Raw genomic sequence first — 21,486 nt, forward strand, 5'->3', positions numbered from 1 at the left:
ACTTACTGGAGTCTTAAAAAGAGGGAGAGGTTGGTGAAGAAATAGTCAGGAAATGGAAACCAGTCCCTTATCTGTCCTGTCCCACAGTGAAAGGAGAAAACTGTGAGAGAGCCAGGGGACAGAAACAACTGGGTGAATACTGTAGGAAAATAGAGGGACAAGTACATAGTCAAAGCAAAGAGATGGATGCAGTACAGAGATCAGAATCACAGGGGTGTGTGTGGGGGGGGTGGGGGGGGTGGGGGAGAGAGAGAGAGAGAGAGAGAGAGAGAGAATAATTAATGAAACAAAGCCATGGAGGAAGTGAGGAGTCAGGTCTGGGGAAAAAAGAAAAAGAAAAAGAATTGCACCTCCTCTGTGAAAGACCAGAGGAATGTGGGCAGGTGCAAAAACAGAAACACTGAGAGTGGAAAGGTAGATGATAAAAGACAAAGTCTTGTGCAGTACAGCAGAATTCAGGTCAGCATGGGCTTTTTGGAACGGTGTTAACATCGCCGTAGTGAACAGCACTGCAGTGAGGGAATATCTCTTATTCACTACTCTCTGCTGTTTGGGCAAATAGAGAGGGTGTATGTGGTTATCAGGACCCAAACTGATACTTTATGAAATTAAACATTGTTTCTGCCTAAATGAACTTTCTGGATTCACTTTTTTTCCAGATTATAAAATTAATGCATTGTAGAGAAAGTGAGGATCACCCCCAAATCCCACCACACAGATATAATCATGTTAATATTTTAGCGAATTTACTACCGAGAGAAGAGTGTGGAGAAACTAAAGAGGAGAGTTACAGAATAAGAGAAGAAAAAGAGGATTCTATTTTTCTTTTCACCAAATGGATAAATGATCATATGCTATTTTAGAAGCCATCGTTTTCAATTCCTATATTGTGAAATTTTCCACTTTAGTAAATTTAGATAAACACCAAATTTTAAGAGAACATTATATTACATGCATATACTATTATTACCATTTCTCTAATAAGAGTCAACCATTTAGACTGAGCATCACTGTATTTTCCTACATAGTAAATTGGCTTCTTCAGAATAAATCTCAAGAACTGAAATATAAGTCATGGTTTATGAACAATTTTTAGACCTTCGGAGCACAATTATCAAATTGCCTTTAGATATATCATAGCATCTTGTGCCACCAATCTCAGGGCATGACTGCCTATTAACACTGGAGATCTGCATCTTTTAATCCTTTCCCATATGGTAAGAAGAAAAATGTCATTAGCATTTCTAGGATCTAATTAATGAGCTAAGACATTTTTATTTATGTTTGCTTTCTGCATTTCTTCCCTATGAATGTCTTAATCCAGATTTTTGCCCATTTTCCAATTGAGAGTTAACATTCGGGGGATGTTTTTTGTGCTTTTTTTATTGATGATATTTCATGCTATTAATACACTACTAATACATTTATTTCAAGAACTGGTTTAGAATTCAACTACTGATGAAGTAGAACTTGATGAACTTGAACATTTTTAAATTTTTTATTTTATTGAATTTATTGGGGTGACCCTGGTTAACAAAATTATACAGGTTTCAGGTGCACAATTCCACAACACATCATCCGTACACTGTATTATGTGTTCACCAATCCAAGTCAAGTCTCTTTCCAGCACCATTTATACCTGCTCTACCCTTTTCCATCTCCCTCCACATCCGCCCCCCACCCCCACCCAAGCAACACACTGTTGTTTTGTTCTTGAGTTTTTTCTCTTTTGTTTTCTTTTCCATATGATCTCACTCCTATGTGGAAGCTAATGAACAAAATAAACTAACAAACACAAGAGAGAACTTGAACATGCTTAATGCACTGTTTAAGGAGGCAATATAATATACTGTTTTGAGTTTGCCAAGAACTTCGTTCAAATCCCTACAAGGGATAACCCACTAACCAGGGTTAGGATTAGTATTTTCACATTATGGAGTTGTTGAGAATATATATATATATATATAATTTAACACAATGTCTGAAACAAAATAAGCAGCCAGTAAAAGTAGTTATTGTAATTATCATCACATTTGATCTAGTTTCAGAGATCTTTGTTATCACAGTAATATTACTGATTCATTAGGTACGTGAAAATGTGAGTTTATTCACTGTCAACCGTCATCAGACATCTGATGGATGGAATGAGTTCACTCACCTCTAATAGTCCTTGTTCAATACATCTCCACCAATGCTAGACTCCATTGCCCTGGATTTCAAAGAGAGGAGGAAGGGGTAGGAAAATCTCTCTCCTCTTTGGTAAAGCGAAGTTGCCTGAAATGTGTTTGTTTCAGGTGTTTCACCTGCTTATATCCTTCCACGCTGACGTGCCTTTCCTCACAGCAGAAGGTTATCTGGAGTTGATAAACGTGAGAACTAAGATGCTCCTGTGCGTCTCCACCATTACCAGCGAAGGTTTACAGAAGCAGCTTGTTGCTCGGGAAACACTACACACTTTGTAAAGAGGTTTTCATTTGAGATGTCAAAACTCTGAATAGGTCATTCTTTCCTGTTCAGTTCATTAGGCAGCATACTTTCCACAGGATGCAGTCAGTGTAACAACTGTGAATGGCCCTTGAATGGCATTACTTGATCTCTATGTACTATTTTTTAAAATTCTGCCTTGTGCTCTAGGAAGATATCTGTAAATGAACTTCTTTTTAAACATCCCATTTGCATCCCCATCTGGCACTTAAAAACTAGGGATGCAAATAATAATTAGTTTCTGTGTGATTGTTCTAGTTGCCTTCCTGTCACCTGCGATTCCTTAGCTGTTTTAAATGGGTGTTTTGGTAGGATCATGTCCAGTGGTTCTCAAGCTTGGCTGCACATTAGAATCACCTGGGAATCTTTTTAAAATCCTGATTTCTGGGCCTCATCCTCCGGAAATTCTGTTTCTTTGTTATGGGGTGGGGCCACAACATTCGTAACAAAGAAACAGAATTTCCAGAGGATGAGGCCCAGAAATCAGGATTTTTAAAAAAATATATTTTATTGATTTTTTTTTTTTTTTAGTTTTATTCATTTCAAACAGGCCGGATCCGGCCCACGGGCCGTAGTTTGCCCACGGCTGGGTTAGGGCCAGAAATCAAGAGTTTAAAAAGATTCCCAGGTGATTCTAATGTGCAGCCAAGGTTGAGAACCACTGATCATATCGTTGGTTTTTACTCATCTGAACAGTGGTTTTTAATTGAGCAACTACTCTCTGCCTGGCATAGTGCTAGAAATAGGGGTAGAGAGATGATTTCTGTTATCAATGACAGATGACTTTGGAGACAAGGCAATAAACACATGAAAAGGAATCTACTGATTTGAGAAATATACTCTAAATGCCAAATGAGAGTTACCACCACTGGGGGGAAATATCCCACAGTATTTAATTGTAGTCCTTGTGAAACAGCTGTCTTCACAGCTCATCAAAATTACAGTTTTGGGGAATAAGGCCAAAGGATACAGTCTCAGCAAATTTAACAGAAGAACACAAGCTGGAAAACATTTAGATGGTGCAGCTTCTTGGAACTTCTCAATTTCCTCATGAGGTTTGTGGTAATGTGTTCTCTTTAGGATATAATCTTGCCAGGTCCCTGGAAGCCCCAAGTGGACACTAACAATCCTTTTATACCTATAACCACACCATCCTGAAATTATTTTCTTTCCTTGTATGGTTTCAGACTGCCTCTAGTAAGCACTGTATTTGGATCTAGCATCAAGGGTCTATGTTGACATAAGAAATATCCAAGCCTGTAGAGAATTTTATAAGATTTTATTTGAGCCAAATTGACAACATATGCTGGGGAGCAAGTTCTCAAATGATCAGGAGAATAACAGGTTTGCAGCTTCTTTTATGCACGTGAAATTAAGGAAAGAAGGAGCAGAAGATTATATGAAGGTGGGAGACATCAAATAATTGGGTCAGATTACAGGTTAACAAGATTAAGTGCTCTCTGGAGGACTAACACTCTCTTTGAGGGGTATTTCAACAATGTGTTAATTCAGATGCATAAGAACAATGGATAGGGCTAGTTTAAAATGTTTCACTAAAGAAGTTAACAAGATTATGTCTTCTTTTGAGGGTGGAAAAGAGGACTGCTTCTGGCATTTAAAAGTGTTAACCCATAAGCAGAAGGAAAATGAAAAGGGCTTGCTTAAAAAACATTTACTATACAAGTTATATGCCCGAGGTGTGACTATCCACCATTACCTGCCCAATACAAGGTTATGATCAGATCATTGTGTAAGATTATTTTTGGTCACCAAACTTGTATATACCCCTTTCCATCCACAATGAGAACATATGAACTTAAATTTAAAATAGCCTCCGATGGCCCTAGCCAGTTTGGCTCACCTGTGGACTAAAGGGTCCCAGGTTCCATTCTGATCAAGGGCACATGCCTGGGTTGCGGGGTAGGTCCCTGATGGGGGGTGTGCAGGAGGCAGCCACTCAATGAACCTCATCATTGATGTTTCTTTCTCTCCCTCTCTCTCTCCCTTCCTCTCTGAAAGCAATAAAAATATATTTAAAATAAAATAAAATCTCCTCTGGCGGAATGGGACTTTTTTTATGTTGTTGTTTCGTTTGGGCATCCCATAGATACACAACCTATTCCAGAGATTATTTTTATTTCTAGTAGGCTAAAACATACTTTATGCATCTATGGTTTCTGGTATGCATATGATTTCTAGTAAACATCTTTATTTTTTCTCCAATCACTATTTATGTACAATGGAGAGAATAGATGCAAAAATTTCATGTTGAAAAAAATCTATGGAAGTCACAAATTGGAAACTTTCCCTCTGGTTCCAAACCATTCTAAATACTGGAAGGATATTTATATATGCCTGTTGCTTGCTTTTACCTGGAAGTATGATTAAATGTAACTAAAATACCCAAAACAAGAATATAGGTCACAGATCAGAAAAGGATGTTTACTCTGTGTGCTAGAGTGAACTTTGGATCTTTTTTTCTCCTTCCAACAATATAGATGTGGTTTATTGTCTACAACCCTTGCCCTGGATAAACACCACCACCCATGCCCTGCCCCCACCCTCTAAACACACACACACACACACACACACACACACACTCCACACAGGAAAGCAGCCAAGCTTCTGTATATACAACTTTTATTGGTACATCCACATTTCTTAGCTTAGAGACTCTTATATTCTGTAGATTATTTTTTCTATCCTACAATATGGACTGGCCAAAAATCCAGGGAGAATGTCCTTAGACTGTAGCCATAAAATTTTACTTAATGCTTATGAAAGTGCCCACCCACCAATTCCTGTGATAGGCTTCAGCATAAAGTGTAATCATATTTAGTTTCAAAGTTCAAATGCCATTTTCTGTTATAGATAAGCATGTACCCACAGGACAGGGCAGGACAGTTATTGTAACAAATGAGACTAAGATGTCCAAGAGGGTAAGAGCCTCTCCTGTAGGAGGTGGTTCAGCTCCTTCCCTGTCTGTCTTGTCTCCTTAAACAGGACCAAGCCAACTGGCCTAACAGCCCTCTTATCTACTTACCCCACTGGACCCTGAACATTCCACTTCTTCCCCTAAGATCTGCCCTCTTTCCTCTGATATTTTAACATATTTTTAAGTTCCACCTGGTTGTTTGCCTGCTCTGTATAAGTTGACTAGCTATACAATTTTATATAGAAGTCACCTCGTTTTAAGAAATACTGACCAGAGGCATGGCAGTAAAATTAGGAATAAAATTTTTGCTTAGCATTTGAGAAGCAAAGAATAGCCTTTATTGAAGTAGGAGTGTTTCCATATATGGTCATATGAATTCACCATTCAAACTGGGAAAGCGGTAACTAGTTACCTGCTTTAAATTGATGAAATAGTGAAAGGAGGGGTCTCTTTCAAGAGACACAAGAAAAAAAGGAATACTGTATAAGAGCAACTGGGGGGTGGGGAAGCTAAGTAGAAAAAGATATGGATGCTGTTTCCTTTAATGAGTCAGCGCAGAATTTATAGTCTGACATTTCCTTTACGAACAGGAGATTATTATAACAAAGCAAGAAAAATAAAATAGTTCTATAAGTTGGTCACAGTGATACTTGTAAAAAATACTAGCAATAGCAGTAAATGGGAAAATGGCAAAAATATATCCATCCAAGGGAGGCTACAATGTCTATTTTTCATCCATTCACCCGAAAAGCTTCAGTTCATCCTTCAAGTCCCAGCACCAATGTCACCACCTCTGGGAAGCCCCCCTGATACTGCCAAGCAGCACCTAGTGCTTCCTTTGTGCTCCCCGGCACCTCTCCCCTGGCTCCATAATAACATTTACCACTTTTTAGGCGTCATTTACACTTTTGCTGCCTCTTCTCTCTCTCCACGATGCTAAGGATTGTAACTTTTCTTTGGATTCTGCTGTCTAGCAAAGGTGAGAGACATCTGTCCATTTCATTAAGATCGGCTAAGATGTTTCACGTAGAAGAAATCATGAGCCTGCATGTATTTCGAAGAATAAAGATCAATGAGACACTTCTATGAAGAAGTAGATATCCTTCTGCTAAGTATAGATAAAAAGCTTGGTTATTATATATAAAACAGGAAGATTCTGAAAGGCAGAGAAGACAGAGTACTCGCGACTCAAGGGACAAAACTGTGATGAGTTTCTGAGTTTTCTTGTTAGCTCATATATTCCAGACATGGAAGTGACGAAGTCAGCAACCTGGAAAAGCTGAGTACAGACAAAAAGATGCCCTAAAAATAGGCCATGCTCTCTCTCTAACCAAAGGAGCAAAAGAAGAGTAGCCTAGCAAGAGAAAAAACAATAACTGCTCCCATTTCAGCCGAACACCACAGAAAAGGTCCTGACCCCACTCAGGCCAGCAAAGACAGAATGGGGAGCCTACATTTCCACCCCTCTCAGGCTGCGAACAGGTGCCCCAACTCTCCTGCATGGTCACGATAGAGGAGACTGAGTAGGGAACTGGTGATTTCCTTCCCACCTGGTGGTAATAAAGCCTCCGCTGCTAACCCAGCCCACAGTGTCAGTGGAGACCACATGGGGGCAGTACAGGGCACCCTGCACATCCCAGCCAGGGAGGCATCAATGGAGGTCAAGTGGGGAGCTTAAGTCCCACCATGTCCAGTAGCAACAAGGGTACCCACTCACCCCAAGTATCAATGGAAACTGAAGAGGGAGCACACCTATCAATAATGAGGCAGTGACCCCAATTCCCCTGCTAGGGTATTAGAGAAACTCAGCTAAAACAGAAAGTTTAGAGAAAGTCCATAGTCATATAACATAATACCTAAAATATCCAGATTTCAATTGAAAATCAATATTGCACTGAAAAACAGGACAACCTTTTTGAATGAAAAAAAAGACAATAGATGCCAACATAAAGGTGACAGAGATGTCAGGATTATCTGACAAGGATTTCATAGCAGCCTTTATAAAAATGCTTCAATGAGCAATTACAAACATTCTTGAAACAAATGAAAAAATACAAAGTCTCAGCAAAGAAATAAAAGATACAAAGAAGAACCAAATAAAAATTTTAGAAGTAATAATAATATAACTGAAATATATTTTTAAAAGATGAGCTCAACAGCATAATGGATTAGACAGAGAAAAGAATCAATGAACTTAAAGATAGAACAATAAAAATTACCCAATTTGAACAATAGAAAAAAAAAATAAAACATTTTTTTAAATAAAAAATAATGTACTGAGCATCAGAGATCTGTGGGGTTAAAACAAAAACTCATGAAACTTTCTAAATTATTAAATAATTTTCAGATACAAATTGTATTATCTAAAGGCCTCTGTGGCCCTGAAGCTGTTGAAGAATAAATATCATCTGAAGGACAAATACAAATCTTTGGTGCACTAATAGAACACCTAAAGTAAACTCAGGGAACCTAAAAGTGAATGTAGCCTTCGAAAGTTCACAGGTTGGCACTAAAGGATGTAGTCTATGCAGTGAATAAATCAAGTTCATTTATTGTGACCACCACGGAGATAGGAAGTGATGGTACCATGTTCTCTTCAAATCTATGGAACTTCAAATAAACAGCTCAGTGCAGTATAGCTCTGCTGTTGGTGGAGTCATTTTTATGTACAGAGGAAAACATTCCTACCATCTCGATGACAAATGCCACCTTGCATGTGCTGACAGGTTCTCTGAAATTTCACCAGGAGAAGACATTTTTAACGGTCTAAACACATCACTTTTAGAGCAGTGTTCAACCTATAACCAGTGAGCAGGATGGGAATAACCAGTAAGCAGGATGGGAATAACCAGTGAGCAGGATGGGAATATTTTTCTTTTTCAGTACAAATATAGAGAAAAATTTATAGAGATTGACGTACTCAATTCACAGATCTTCCTCAAAGTTTAACTTGTTAAAGCCTTTTAACCTGGAGGAGCCCAATCATAATTAAAAACAACAACAACAGAGTATTACATATTTTGCCTTTTGAGAACCTCAGAAAAATTTTGTTTCCATTAATTTTTTTATTAAAACTAAAATAAATGAAATTTCAAAATCACTTTTTAAAAAAACATCAAGAATCGTTTTTAAATTCTTGTGAAGATACGAATGTAACATGGATTAGTCCAATCCTATTCATACTCCTGCTGTTGCCAGCTCCATAAAAGTTTATTCATGATAATAAGAGTCGAATATCTGGTATCCAGACAATGTTCACAGGCTACTTCTGCCTTTAAGAGAAGTAGCAGAGCAGTTTTAGGTTGGGTCTGTCTTTATTCCCAAATTTGAACTGTTACACATTCAAACATGTGCGATCTAACAGGAACACTTTCCTACTGCTATGCCGAGGCCACGCGTTTCCCTGAGATGGTCGTATCACAGAGGAGTCCCAGCTCTAACTGTGGTCAACAGTTTCCAAACAATGCAATCGTGTGAACAGAGGACTGTGTCAAACAGAAGGTTCTTTCAAAAAAATTTATGGTCTGTCTTTGGAATAAAAAAATATGTATCAGTCTTCTTGGTTAAAATTTAGCAACTGTGTTTTCAACTTTAAAAGGTCTGAAATTGGCTCTTTTCTTTCTTGATAGAAGCTGAGTCCAGTGATGTGTTCAACATCTGTGATCCGAGCTCTGTGTAATTTCAACAACTCTTCCACCCATGAGGATTCATGCTTCCCGTGCTGTGAGGGTAGAAAATAAAGAAGAAAAGTCACTGGAAAACAGTTAGCTCACTTTCCCTACCAGCCTTCCATGTCCCCCATTGTAATCAGCTTTGACACTTTGGCTCCCAAATAGCAGATGCCACAAGATTTGTTAGACATACTCCCTGCTCTTGAGTAATTTACCATTTTATATATACGATGCATGTTTGTTTAATCAGATGTATCAATTTTTGGAAAAGACAAGTATACTTGGATTAGATGCTCATTTATTGCATTGGTGCAAGGAATTTCAATGGTGTAGGGTTAAAAAATGTTGGAAAACAGAAGCAACATGGGATGGTAGAGAGAAGGTGGGAATTAGCATAAAGAAACTTGGATTCAAATTTTGGTTCTACCATCACCTTATCAGGTAAACTAAGGCAAGTTATTTAACATCTGAATCCTGATTCTCTTCCCTTGCACCTTTCTTACAGGGTTGTTTTGAGGATCCAATGCAATGATGTGTGCAAATGCACAATACAAACACTAGTTCTTATCAGAATCAGTTATGTACATATTTGCAATGAAGAAAAGGTTGAAGGAAGTGGTAAAACATAATCGTTTCTGGTGAGGTAGTAAAGTCTCAGCTAATATGAGATCAGTAAAGAATTAAAGACATATGCTCTGCTCTGGCACATGGAAGCAGGCAGAGCTGGTAGCTGAAGCAGGTAATAGAGGTGGCAATTGCACATCTATGTATTAATGTAAATCTTTCTGAAAAAAGCTCCTAGAGAAGGTCAGATGAACAAAGTATCCATGGATTGGTGGGTTATGAGTGTACTTTAAAGCCATCCCTCATTAAGGTTCACATACCCTTAGGACATTATTATTGAAAACTAGAGGTCTGGTGCATGAAATTCTTGCACTGGGGGGGGGGGTGTCCCTCAGTCCAGCCTGGACCCTCTCACAATCTGGGACCGCTGGCTTCTAACTGCTTGCCTGTCTGCCTGCCTGATTGCCCCTAACAATCTTCCTGCCTGCCTGATCGCCCCTAACCACTCACCTGCCTGCCTGATCACCCGTAACTACGCCCCTTCCTGCCTGATTGCCCCTAACCACTCTGCATGCCTGCCTGATCACCCCTAACTGCCTCTGCCTCGGCCACCGCCACCACGGCTTTGTCCAAAAGGACATCCAGAATAATGTCTGGAAGATCATTTGGCTGTCTGGTCTAATTAGCATATTATGCTTTTATTATAATAGATGATAAATATAGACTTTTCACATAAAAGGGAAATAGGCTAATAATTTCCATTTTCTCATTAGCCTCCAATCATCCACTACTTAATACTGCTCAGCCTGCTTCTCTGCAAATGTCTTCCTTCTGGCTCTCAAGGTAACAGCCCTGACTCAGTAGACTACTTGGCCAGTAGGTATTTTCCATCTGTTCCAATGTTTACAGGAATATATAAAAAGTACACATAAGGCATCTGTTCTGCTAGGCCAATATCCAGCCAATCCTTAGTCACTACTTGTTTATATTTAAGATATCGGTACAATAACTTTTGGAAAAGTAGAGATGGAAAAGGAACTCAACACCTAACTCATGGCATTTAACATTATTTTGGTCAATGTGATGTAAGTATAAATCTGTTGATGATTTTTTTTTTTATTTTTTTTTTTTTTGGTGTAGGGTCCAGCATTCAGACACAACATCTAGAGAAGTAGAAACCATCTTTAGCCCACATGGGCCACATGCTAAGAACAGTGGCACAGAAAGACAGGAAGGTCTGAGTTCCTAATGGTGCAGCTGATCAGTGCACTGTCCCAAGACTGTCCACCTCTGGACTTTCTTTTTTTTTTTTAAATATATATTTTATTGATTTTTTACAGAGAGAAAGGGAGAGAGATAGTTAGAAACATCGATGAGAGAGAAACGTCGATCAGCTGCCTCCTGCACACCCCCCACTGGGGGTGTGCCCGCAACCCAGGTACATGCCCTTAACCGGAATCGAACCTGGGACCTTTCAGTCCGCAGGCCGACGCTCTATCCACTGAGCCAAACCGGTTTCGGCTGGACTTTCTATAATATGAGGAACCTTGTATTTGCTCAGTCACTATAACTAGGTTCTCTGTTATTTGTTGCAGAACACAATACTAACTGATATCTTTAATGACTATTTAATCTCTCAAGGAAGAGAAAGCAATGAACAAGGAAATATTTGGTATGTGTCCAACAGCAGCCATAACACTGACCAGTTAGCAGAGTTAGATGCCCAACATACATCCAAATAGCTAGCATCTTATTATTCTGTACTTAATTCTGAAGAATAAGGGGAAAAGATAACTTAATGAGAAATGTGTTCTAAAAGGACTGGTCAATTGGTTCTGAAAGTTTATCAGAGAAACAATTAAAGCGAGACATATCCTCATTCATTTTAATGAATGATATAGAGAAAGACCACTAGGTCAGGGATGGCAAATGGGCCACTGTTCTCTACTCATGGGCCCACCACAGAGCACTGTCTGTTTTGTTCACTGCTATGTCCTCAGTTCCCAGAGTACCTGGGAACAAATACTTATTAAAGGAAAGAATAACTGGATCAAAGAAGGCTTAAAAGAATGAGTGAAAGGGGTAAATGAATGAGTGACACAGCACTCTCTCCAGCCAAGCTCAGACTGGGCCTTGAGATCCTTTTGACCATAGGACTCTACATGTCAAAACCAATCCAGTGAGACTGGTAGAAAAGCCAAATATATTTTCCAATTTAGGTCTAGACTTACTTTGTATAACTTCAATGGAAAAAAAAAAGAAGAAAAAAAGAAAGAAAAGAAAAAACCAACTAGGATATCTTAGAAGTACTCTGAAAAAAAAACATTTTGACTCACCATAAGGAAAAACTTCAAAATTGCTAAAATTTTAATGCAATCTTGATGCTCAAAGACTACAGTTTATATTTTTTAAATTCTGAGCAAATAAAAGAACATAAAACAATTATTTCTAAACATTCGAATGATAACAGAATAAGAGAAGATAATTAGGAACAAACATGATTTTTATAATAAAGTGATATATAGAAAATTAATTTGAAATGTTGTCTAACCAGGTCCCTCTGAAGATATGTCTGTTTATAGGATCAAATTTAAAATCATCCTATAATTTCAAAGTATATTCAAGTTATGTTCTCTCCCACAATAATGTTAGATATAAGACACACACGGATATATTTTCAATGTTTTAAGTAAATTAACAAAGGCTACTTACCACACAGCTCTCACTGTTATCAGTCCTGTGAGGCAAAATGAAAGCTAATGTATCTAAATTTTCACACTGTGAGGGAGTCTGGGATGTATTTTTACAACTTGTTAGCACAATGAAGAAGTGGGTTGGAATCAGAACTTCTTGATTACGGATGAGTCTGCTGTTTCTGTAAAACAAGACAATATTCACTTTAAGAAAGAAATAATGATCTTCCTTGTAACGAATATTTCAGTAAAGCATTTTTTTCATACAATATTTCTAAAAATCAAATTTAGTCAAATAAGTAAGTATATTATAAGAAGTGAGTCATCATAACACTTCAACCTATTCTGCCAGGTTGAGAGAGTGAGAACTAGAAGACAGTCAGATAAACTCAACCCAAATAATTTTTATTTTCTATAGAAATTTATTGAATTTGGAATGTTAAAAATTCTACTGTAACACACTGGAATTGAGACATAAATATTTTTTTAATACCTACAACTAAGATACTAAAGCAATAGTCTTTTAAACTCTGTGTAGTTGTGGACAGACAGTGGACAGAGAGAGAACTGGGTTGAGATTTTTAAATTCTGGCTCCTACAGAGAAGCCATGTTGCTGTGAATTCTGTTTTAACTGGATTTTCTTTTCTGTACCAATACCTTTCTATTTTTTCATTGCAGCATATTCTTAAAGATATCCCAAGTAACACCTTTGCCTCATCTTAATTCTGTTTCCTTTGGTCTGAAAGCTAGGTTAGTTTTGTTTTTTCAGCATCTTTCAAAATTTAAGGTAGTGGTATCATTGTTTTCAAATACAATCTTATGTAGAACCATAATATATAAAACGCATTAAACCAGAGAGCCCTGGCCCGACTGGCGTGGGTCAGTGGTTGAGCTTCGACCATGACCTAGGAGGTCACCGTTCAATTCCCATTTAGGGCACATGCCTAGGTTGCAGGCTCAATCCCCAGTAGGGGACATGCAGGAGGCAGCCAATCAATGATTCTCTCTCATCATTGATGTTTCTATCGCTCTCTCCCTCTCCCTTCCTCTCTGAAATCAATAAAAAGATATTAAATAAATAAATAAATAAACCAGAGAGCTCTGGTTAAAGCTGTGAATGGAAAAGGTATGAAATTGTTATCTTTACCCATTTTATTGCTGTGACTTATGAGGCAGTTACAGGGGACCTTGATGCCTCAAGGGATATTAGTAAGAAATTGTGATTTCATAAATTAGTAAGTGTGTAAACAGTAATCCCTAAATCAGCCTGCGAGAGACATTCTCAGAAAGAACCTCAATCTCAGCAGAGTGTTTAGTCCCTTTTTCTCAGAGCCTTAATAGCAAAATTACTCCAAAAAATCTTTGAATTACTGTTTTAATAAAGATCAACCCATCGCTAAAATGTTCTCCACCTCTCCTCTATAGAAACAGCCCCACTGATGTTTCCTCAGCGTGATCACTCTACCATTCCCCTCCAGCCAGAGTTGGGTAAAAGTTATGACATCCACCCCGGCCTACAGCTTTATTACCCTGGTGATTCCTAGACTCAGGATGCCTCTGCCCCATATGGTTCTTTATCTTCTAACTGGAAGTATGTTAATTAAGATAATATCCCAGCTACACATAGAGATTTTAAACACTGATGTTCTCTTCTTAGTATTGAATCTGAGCTCAAGAATTACCCATCTGAGCTAAGTGGTGGAGGAACACTGCTTCTTCCAGCTAAAAAATGTTTCACTGCCCAGAGCCAACGTGACTCAGTGGTTGAGCATCAGCATGTGAACCAGGAAATCAAGATTTGATTCTGGGTCAGGGAACATGCCCAGGTTTCGGGCTCGATTCCCAGTACAGGGAGTGCAGGAGGCAGCCAATCAATGATTCTCTCTCGTCATTGATGTTTCTATCTCTCTCTCTCCTTTCCTCTCTGAAATCAGTAAAAATATTTTTTAAATGTTTTACTGAACACTGAGCAAACAGTAAAACTAATCAGATATTTCAAGGGCTGTCAGTGTAATCAGACATGTCACGAACATAAATCTGAATCGTAAAAGTTCTGCTGACTCATCCAGAAGGTAATTCCACTCGATAGCTGTTGTTCAGTTAATGAAATATGTTCTTACTGTTTCAGAGTCTCTGAGGCATCATAATGTCCATCGTAGTCAGAGTCAAACACAGGGCCACTGACAACATTGACGCCGTTTCTTTCTTCAGCATACCGTGGCAGTAGGGTGCCGTGAAAGTAGCGCCATATTGCTGAAATAAGAAGGACAGCGCAGTTTCAAAAAAACAAGGAGCTGTGCTGTCATGTAAAGTAAATCCAACACCATGATTCAAAACTAGCATTTGTAATAATTAGAGATAAAAGTCAAGCTTGGCTCCAATCTTAGTGTGAGGCCAAAAATTCACTCTTCACCTTTGGCCTTTGGGAAAGACTGATACACAAATGTTATATTCATCTCTGTTTCTGCCTCCCCTGGACCTGGGCAGCATCATGAACTTGTGGTCACATGCCATCACTAAGCATTAAAAAGAAATGACCAACAGGAACAAGACAGGTCATTCAGATTTATTCTCAATATCTGAATATTCCCTTTGAAATATTCACAAGTATTCTAGATGTAAACTAGAATAAAAATCTATTTGTATGCTCTATATTTTGAATTCCCTATGTCACTTGAAGTACATTATTCTTGTAAGAGTCAAATGCTGCAGTAATCAATCACGATATAAAATCTATTCATTTCAAGATTTTAAAAAAAATTATCAGGAACTTCCAAATAGTAACACAGACTGAAAGTTAATAGACAATGTTAGCTTGGTAACTTAGAAAAAAACATTATATACTTTTTATCGCCAAAAACGTTTATAAACATTTAAGGAGAGAGCAGAATAATTATATTGGGATATACCATAATTCTAATACTGGTAAAATTTTTTGTATACTGGAATTCTCAATATCAAACAAACCAATAAGAATGTATTTGATATTCAGTGATTTCATTTAGAGCAGGTCTTATCACATAAATTATAGCTATTATATATAAACACAGAAATCCATTGAAATTATGAAATGTAGAGTTAAAAATTTTTACCTTGAAAACTTGGGTACATTGGTACTATGTTAGTGGTAAGCAATGCTTCAGAATATATTTTATTTGAACCTTTGTTTAGCTCTACAAAGAGAATAAAAAGAACAACAATTTCATTCTTCACGAATAACATTGGAAATTATACTTTCTCATAGGGTGCATTTAAAAAAATAAGCTGAGTATTATCCCAAACCTGTAAAACTTTCTCAGGTACTGGTTCAAGGGAGAAATTCAATGCATTTGGTCAAGTCCCTCAACAAAATAAAATATTCAGATATGTTCTTCTTCAAAGAAAAAAACTTTACAAAAACTTTAATAAGAAGGGCCCCAAATTAAACATTTTCCTACTTTACCTTATTTGTCTTATTTCAACTAAAGCATATTGTGTTGACAATCTTCTGTCCTTAAACTCTTTCACGGTGAAAAGAAAAAACACAATATCTGGCTTCAGAACAACACCTACTACCAGAAAAAACATCACAGGATGTCTGCCTGGAAAAGCTGTACAAGGCTTCTTTGTATGGATTTTCAGCTGGGACCTGGTCTATTTTTATAATGCAATGGCCAGGTTCTGACTTCAGACAGTTAGTCCCGGGAATGAACTGGCTATTAAGGGTATTTGAGCACCGAGAGCCTTCTGATTTGTTCCTCTTTAGGGCTGCCTCAAAATGTGTTCTCATTCCCATACAAATCTGCCACTTTTAAAAACAGAACATTTAACTTAGAAAGAAAAAAGCCACTCCCTAGGGGCTATGTATTGGTGAGAGAGCAAGAGCATTTAGACTCTACCTTTACCTAATTCTTTGACAAATTAGATTTTTGTTTTCAAACAACAAAATGATATCTCCGTCTAAAAAATGCAGATGCATTTTTCTGACCTCACTGAGATTTTTCAAATTCTGGTTAGAAGAAATGCAGAAAAGTGAAGAGTGCCCTACCTACAATATCTGTACTGAGTCAACTACCCTTTCAATCAAAAATAAAGCTTTCTAAATTTTACATTTGAGACCTAGTTTTAAAATTCTCCCTAGTAGTTGTATTTCTCACTCACAATTTTCATCAATCAGTAAATATGATGATGTACATTGTCCCACAAGAAAGAAAAGGAAGAGAGAAAGAGGGTGGGAGAAGAGGAGGTCAGGGAAGAAGAAACTTACGTGGCGGAGAGAGGAACCCATAACTCAGTTTAGCATTATTTTTATAAAATGAACATTTATGGACAGGACTAAGGGAAATTCGAAGATCCTCATAAAGGCAGTTGGAAAAGTCTTCTGTAGAGAAACTGTCCTGAAGATCAAAATGAAAAGCACCATCAGGTATCAGGTATGTAAAAGGAAGGAGAGGACTTTGTAAGTAGCTAAAGGTGAACTACATCATAAAATTATGGAGTTCTTGCTGTCTGTTCATGTCCTTTATCAGTTTTCCATTTCCTACTATGGTATTCATCTCTTTTCTATCTGAAGTGCAAACTCTTTACAATATTAAGGACATTAATCATTTGTCATATATGTGCAAATAGTTTCCTACTATGGTGTGCTAATTTTGCTGATAACAGGTGTTTGTTTTTTTTACTCAATTTCAAACTTTTATATAGGGAATTGCTGATTTGTAGAAATTTGAGACTACCTTCCATACTCAGTTACACAACCAAGAGTTTAGGGGTGGGCAAGTGTAAAAAAGCCGCTGCACAGCAATGTAATGTGAAAACCTCGGAAGTAGTGATGACTCGGAAGTTTTGCAGCTTTGATTACATAAGAGAGCTGATAATAAACAACCAAAACACCATAGTTGAGGTATTAAACAACAATAAATGGATGGGGACCGACAAAACTGTGTAGAATGCTATGTAGTACAAAGTCAAGTTTAAAAAAAATGTGAAAAGTGTTTACTGTGTTTGAGTATAGTCTTCAATATATATATTTTTTTAAATCAAGTTTAAGGTAGAAATGTTACATAAATATCTGAATGTGTGTGCACTATATATTTTTAAACACAGAAATTTTATATATATATATACACACCCTTATATTTTTATTTAGCTATCTCAGTGATATCAACAATAGTTTTATTTTTTAAGTTCAACTCATCTAAGCTCTCTATCTTTTAAGGACATCGCACAGCTTGCCAGATACTTTCAGTTTCTGAAAAGCTGGTCAGTCTAGTTTAAAACTTCCATCTCAAGTAAGATCTAAATCTCATCTCCACCCTTTGTTCTCTCTTTCAAAGCCCATCTCTGATTATTTCTCTTTCCATCACAGGCCCCAGGAGTGAGGAGGAATGGTGGTCTTATTCTGGGACATTTTCCCTCACTCCTCTCAAAGCCTGACTCCTCTGGTTTGGGGGGTGAACAGGACCCCCAGCTTCTCCCTGGTTTGGTTCAGGGGTCTGCCTGTGGATGGATGGTATATGCAGGGAGGCGACTGAGCCTTCTCCATCAGTGAGAATCTGCTAAGAGTTGAGCAGTTGAGGGAAATCCGTGTACCCACATACCTATGCATTTAGAGATGAATAATTGTGACTGATTGTAAAAATGATTTCATAAAATTATAAAATAAAATCGTAAAGTCTTTAAACCAAAGGCCAGAGAGGATTTACTGCACATCCCTCGTTTCACAGAAAAAGAAATATTCTCCAAGTCTCAATGTTACTGGCAGAGCTGAGACCTAATTTTTCTGACTCCCAGTTCAGTGACCTAATTTGAGAAGTAATTACAGAGCCAAGATTAACAGTGATAAACAATGCTCTCAATGTTTTGCTTAGTGATAATTTGAAGTAACCACACAGAACTAAAACGGTGGCAAATACTTGCATTTCTGTTCACGGAGTAGGATGACCAGAGGGGCATCTGGATGTCTTGGCTGTAACCACTCACGAACTGGTGCTGGTAGAGCAGACAGACAGTGCCGCTCTTCTGGAGAACCCTGGGTCTTCCGTAGGGTAAAGTGCCACGCTTAATAACCTTCTCTTGGGTCGCAGGAGGAAAACAAAAACACCTTTTCAATGTACTTAGAGTGCATTACCTGATAATATATATGATCACTCATCTAATTCTTTCCCCTACTTAAAATACTGAAACAATAGTTTTTAACAAACAAACAAAAAAATTCAAAGAGCAGCACCATAAACAATTAAGGAAACAAAAGGGATTCAGTAGTGCACTTTTTGTTCATGAAGATTCTAAAGAGCAATGTAATATAAAGATATCACAATAAACATAAAACTGCTAGAAATTTCAGCAATTTAGAAATTCCATTGCTAAAATTCTTTAACATTATTGCAATTACTTCTTGTTCAGGATGTACTCCAGAAAGAAAATGCATGTACTTGGAAAGCAAAAGTGCAGACCTGAAATTATGAGACTAAGCTGAATGAATCAATAATAGTATAGACTGTTTTTCTTGCCCTTTCCCCAAGTGTCATGTGCTTTGTAGAGTTCTTTGTAGACACCATCTAATTTAATTATTAAATAGCCCTATAAATTAAGGTTATATAACCATTTTACAGGTGAGGAAATAGCAGCTGGTAGGAAGTAAATACTTGTTTCCATGGACATAGTTTCTAAGCTCATATTCAAACCCAGTTCTACCCAAATTCCAAAGTGTCATTCTTTACCACAACACTTTAACACCTTGGGATCACCAAAGGTTTCTCTAACTGAACATGTATAGAATTTTATACAGATAAGATCAAGTAAAGAACCGTGCAGAATTCACCTTTTATTCCAGCAGGAAAATAATGAGACAAGTAATTTAATCTATTAGAGACTCTGTCAAGTGTATCAGACACTGTATATTGAAGTGTCACTGAACATCCAAGTCAAACTAACAAATTTCATCAGATGTCTGCATAGTCTTAATTTTCATTCACAGGTGATGAAGAAATAACTTTAGATAAGTGATTCAATTTATACTCTCTTGTAATTAACTAAGAACCCAGTGAGATAGACATTTAACATGTATTTTAAGTGGAAATTAGAAGATTTATTATAAACCTAAAAAATCTTCAAAATCTCAAAAGATCTCTACTATGTTCATAAAGAGTGATTCAGTTTCCACTAAACATATTGCGTACTGTTTCCACTATAAATATCCCTTCTTTCCTTATGATTAACCATCTAGACTGTCAAGCAAAGAAATCTCTATGCTTTATATCAGGTGGTCCTCCACTACTCCTTTTATTTTATTAGCTGTCCTAAAAATTGCCACCAAACAAGTTCTCTGTGATTCACACTATTGAGAAAAAGCCTGCTTCCCTATTCCAAGTTGAAGAATAAACATGCCTTACCTTCTGCCATGGTCAGATTCAACTGTGTCTGAAAATCCATGACTGGAAACATCTATAGAGTTAATAATACTATTTTTAAGGAATGAAAGACATGTTTTAATTTTGTAACAAACAACATCTATAGATTAATTATTCCATTGTAGAACAAAGATACAATTTAAAACCATCTTGTACAAGTCAAAATTATTTTTTCTTTATGTTGAGGATAAAGGGATAAGGATGACAGTGGAAAAAAGACAAAATTGTTAGCACAAGCACACTATTAATTGAAAGATGAGAATATAATTGCTACTTTAAAATCCTTAGCCCTACTCCTCAGTCTTTCTAAAAGCCTAAAACAAAATAGAAAGAACAAATTCAACTACTCCCCAAATTTCCATCTTTAGGGATCTCATCAATTTTGCTCATAACCTGTCACATGCTTTCATCCTTTTATGACAACTATATATTATAGTTGGAGAAAACTGGAACAGTGTCATATATCCATTCTGTACCCCAAAAAGAGATATTTTCCCCCTAAATTTAAAATAAGGTGGGGATGTACTTTAGAAAATGAATATGGTGACTGGTTTATAATCAAGACCTCACTGCTGGGATAACAGGACTCAGCTAAACTTCCCCCAAACTGCAAGTCAAGTCACAACACCCAGGGATAAAAATAGAGGCAAAAATAAGGTAGAGGAAAAATAAATAATAAAAGGTCTGCATGTGTCACTAGAATTAGAAATAAATATTATTTTTACTCTCACTCATAAATTTTAATTTGATCATTAAGTCTTTCCACAGCACATGCTATGCAGAAAGTGCTATGAAAACATACACACTGGGCGTAACTTCTCAGCAATACTTACTGAGGGATCACACGAGCAGCCAAGGTTGTTGCTAGGGGTCCTTGTGAAGGGGCACTGCACTGGGGGGCGGACTTCTTTGGGATGCTTTGGGGTGTAAACAGGATTCTTTAGAAGGTGGTTAAGACTTCCATGAGTTCCATTATTAGGAGCAGGTGTCAAATTCAGTAAGTCTGCATAATTCCAAGAACGGTAAAGATTACTTAAAAGTTTCAAAATCAAATAAATAGACTTGTACTATGATTTATATTATTTAAAGCCATATTTATATGAATCCTTAATTCTTTACCTAAAATAGAACTCTAAAATTCTCTTGGGATTTAGAGTATTTTTAACTATGCTAGTCTTTATGGAAATACTGAGGTATATGCTATACTTCTTTATGAATTTTTACGAACTTTAATGTTTGTAATAAATATAATTAGCATATGTTGAATGCTTATTATATGCCAATCACTGTACCAAGATATTTTTCTTACTTAATCCTCCAAACAATTTAATAAGTTATTGTCTATATTTGACAGATGAGTAATCAGAGCCTTTGGCTCAATGTCTCAAAGCTACTAAGATAATAGACCTAGGATTCAAAACTAGCTTTGTCCAAGTCTAAGATTCATGCTCTTAATAATAGTAATAGCACACACTTACATAATAAAGCACTTACTATATGCCAGGCACTGTTTTAAGTGCTTTAAGATCTAGTAATTCATTTATGTAAATCAGCTCCCATTGAAAGAATTATACTTAGGACATATTTAAGGTTTTGTAAATGCCCAGTATCATCATCAGAAAAAGGAATTAATATTTAAGATGTAATATTCCACCCACAAAGTACTGTTTTGGGCACAGAATTCCCTGGCTGGTTTTGCTCAGTGTTTAGAGTGTCAGTCCGAAGATCAAAGGGTTATGGTTTGATT

At 37.1% G+C, this 21,486-nt stretch overlaps 1 protein-coding gene across 1 annotated transcript in view; it reads right to left on the reverse strand.

Moving 5' to 3' along the window:
* Positions 1-7,544: 7,544 nt before the first annotated feature.
* ENPP1 (ectonucleotide pyrophosphatase/phosphodiesterase 1) overlaps positions 7,545-21,486 on the reverse strand; it is a gene marked incomplete at its 5' end in the record, with an annotated part of 58,811 nt that continues 44,869 nt past the window's right edge. The window contains 8 exons of the mRNA XM_081094776.1: positions 7,545-9,140; positions 12,367-12,529; positions 14,469-14,601; positions 15,441-15,521; positions 16,595-16,724; positions 18,247-18,401; positions 19,722-19,773; positions 20,573-20,742. Coding sequence (XP_080950902.1) covers positions 8,970-9,140; positions 12,367-12,529; positions 14,469-14,601; positions 15,441-15,521; positions 16,595-16,724; positions 18,247-18,401; positions 19,722-19,773; positions 20,573-20,742 — 1,055 coding nt within the window. The 3' untranslated portion in view covers positions 7,545-8,969. The remainder of the gene's footprint in view (positions 9,141-12,366; positions 12,530-14,468; positions 14,602-15,440; positions 15,522-16,594; positions 16,725-18,246; positions 18,402-19,721; positions 19,774-20,572; positions 20,743-21,486) is intronic.

The sequence above is a fragment of the Myotis nattereri genome (assembly GCF_964212035.1).
Source record: "Myotis nattereri genome assembly, chromosome: 6".
In the NCBI taxonomy this organism is placed as follows: Eukaryota; Metazoa; Chordata; class Mammalia; order Chiroptera; family Vespertilionidae; genus Myotis; species Myotis nattereri.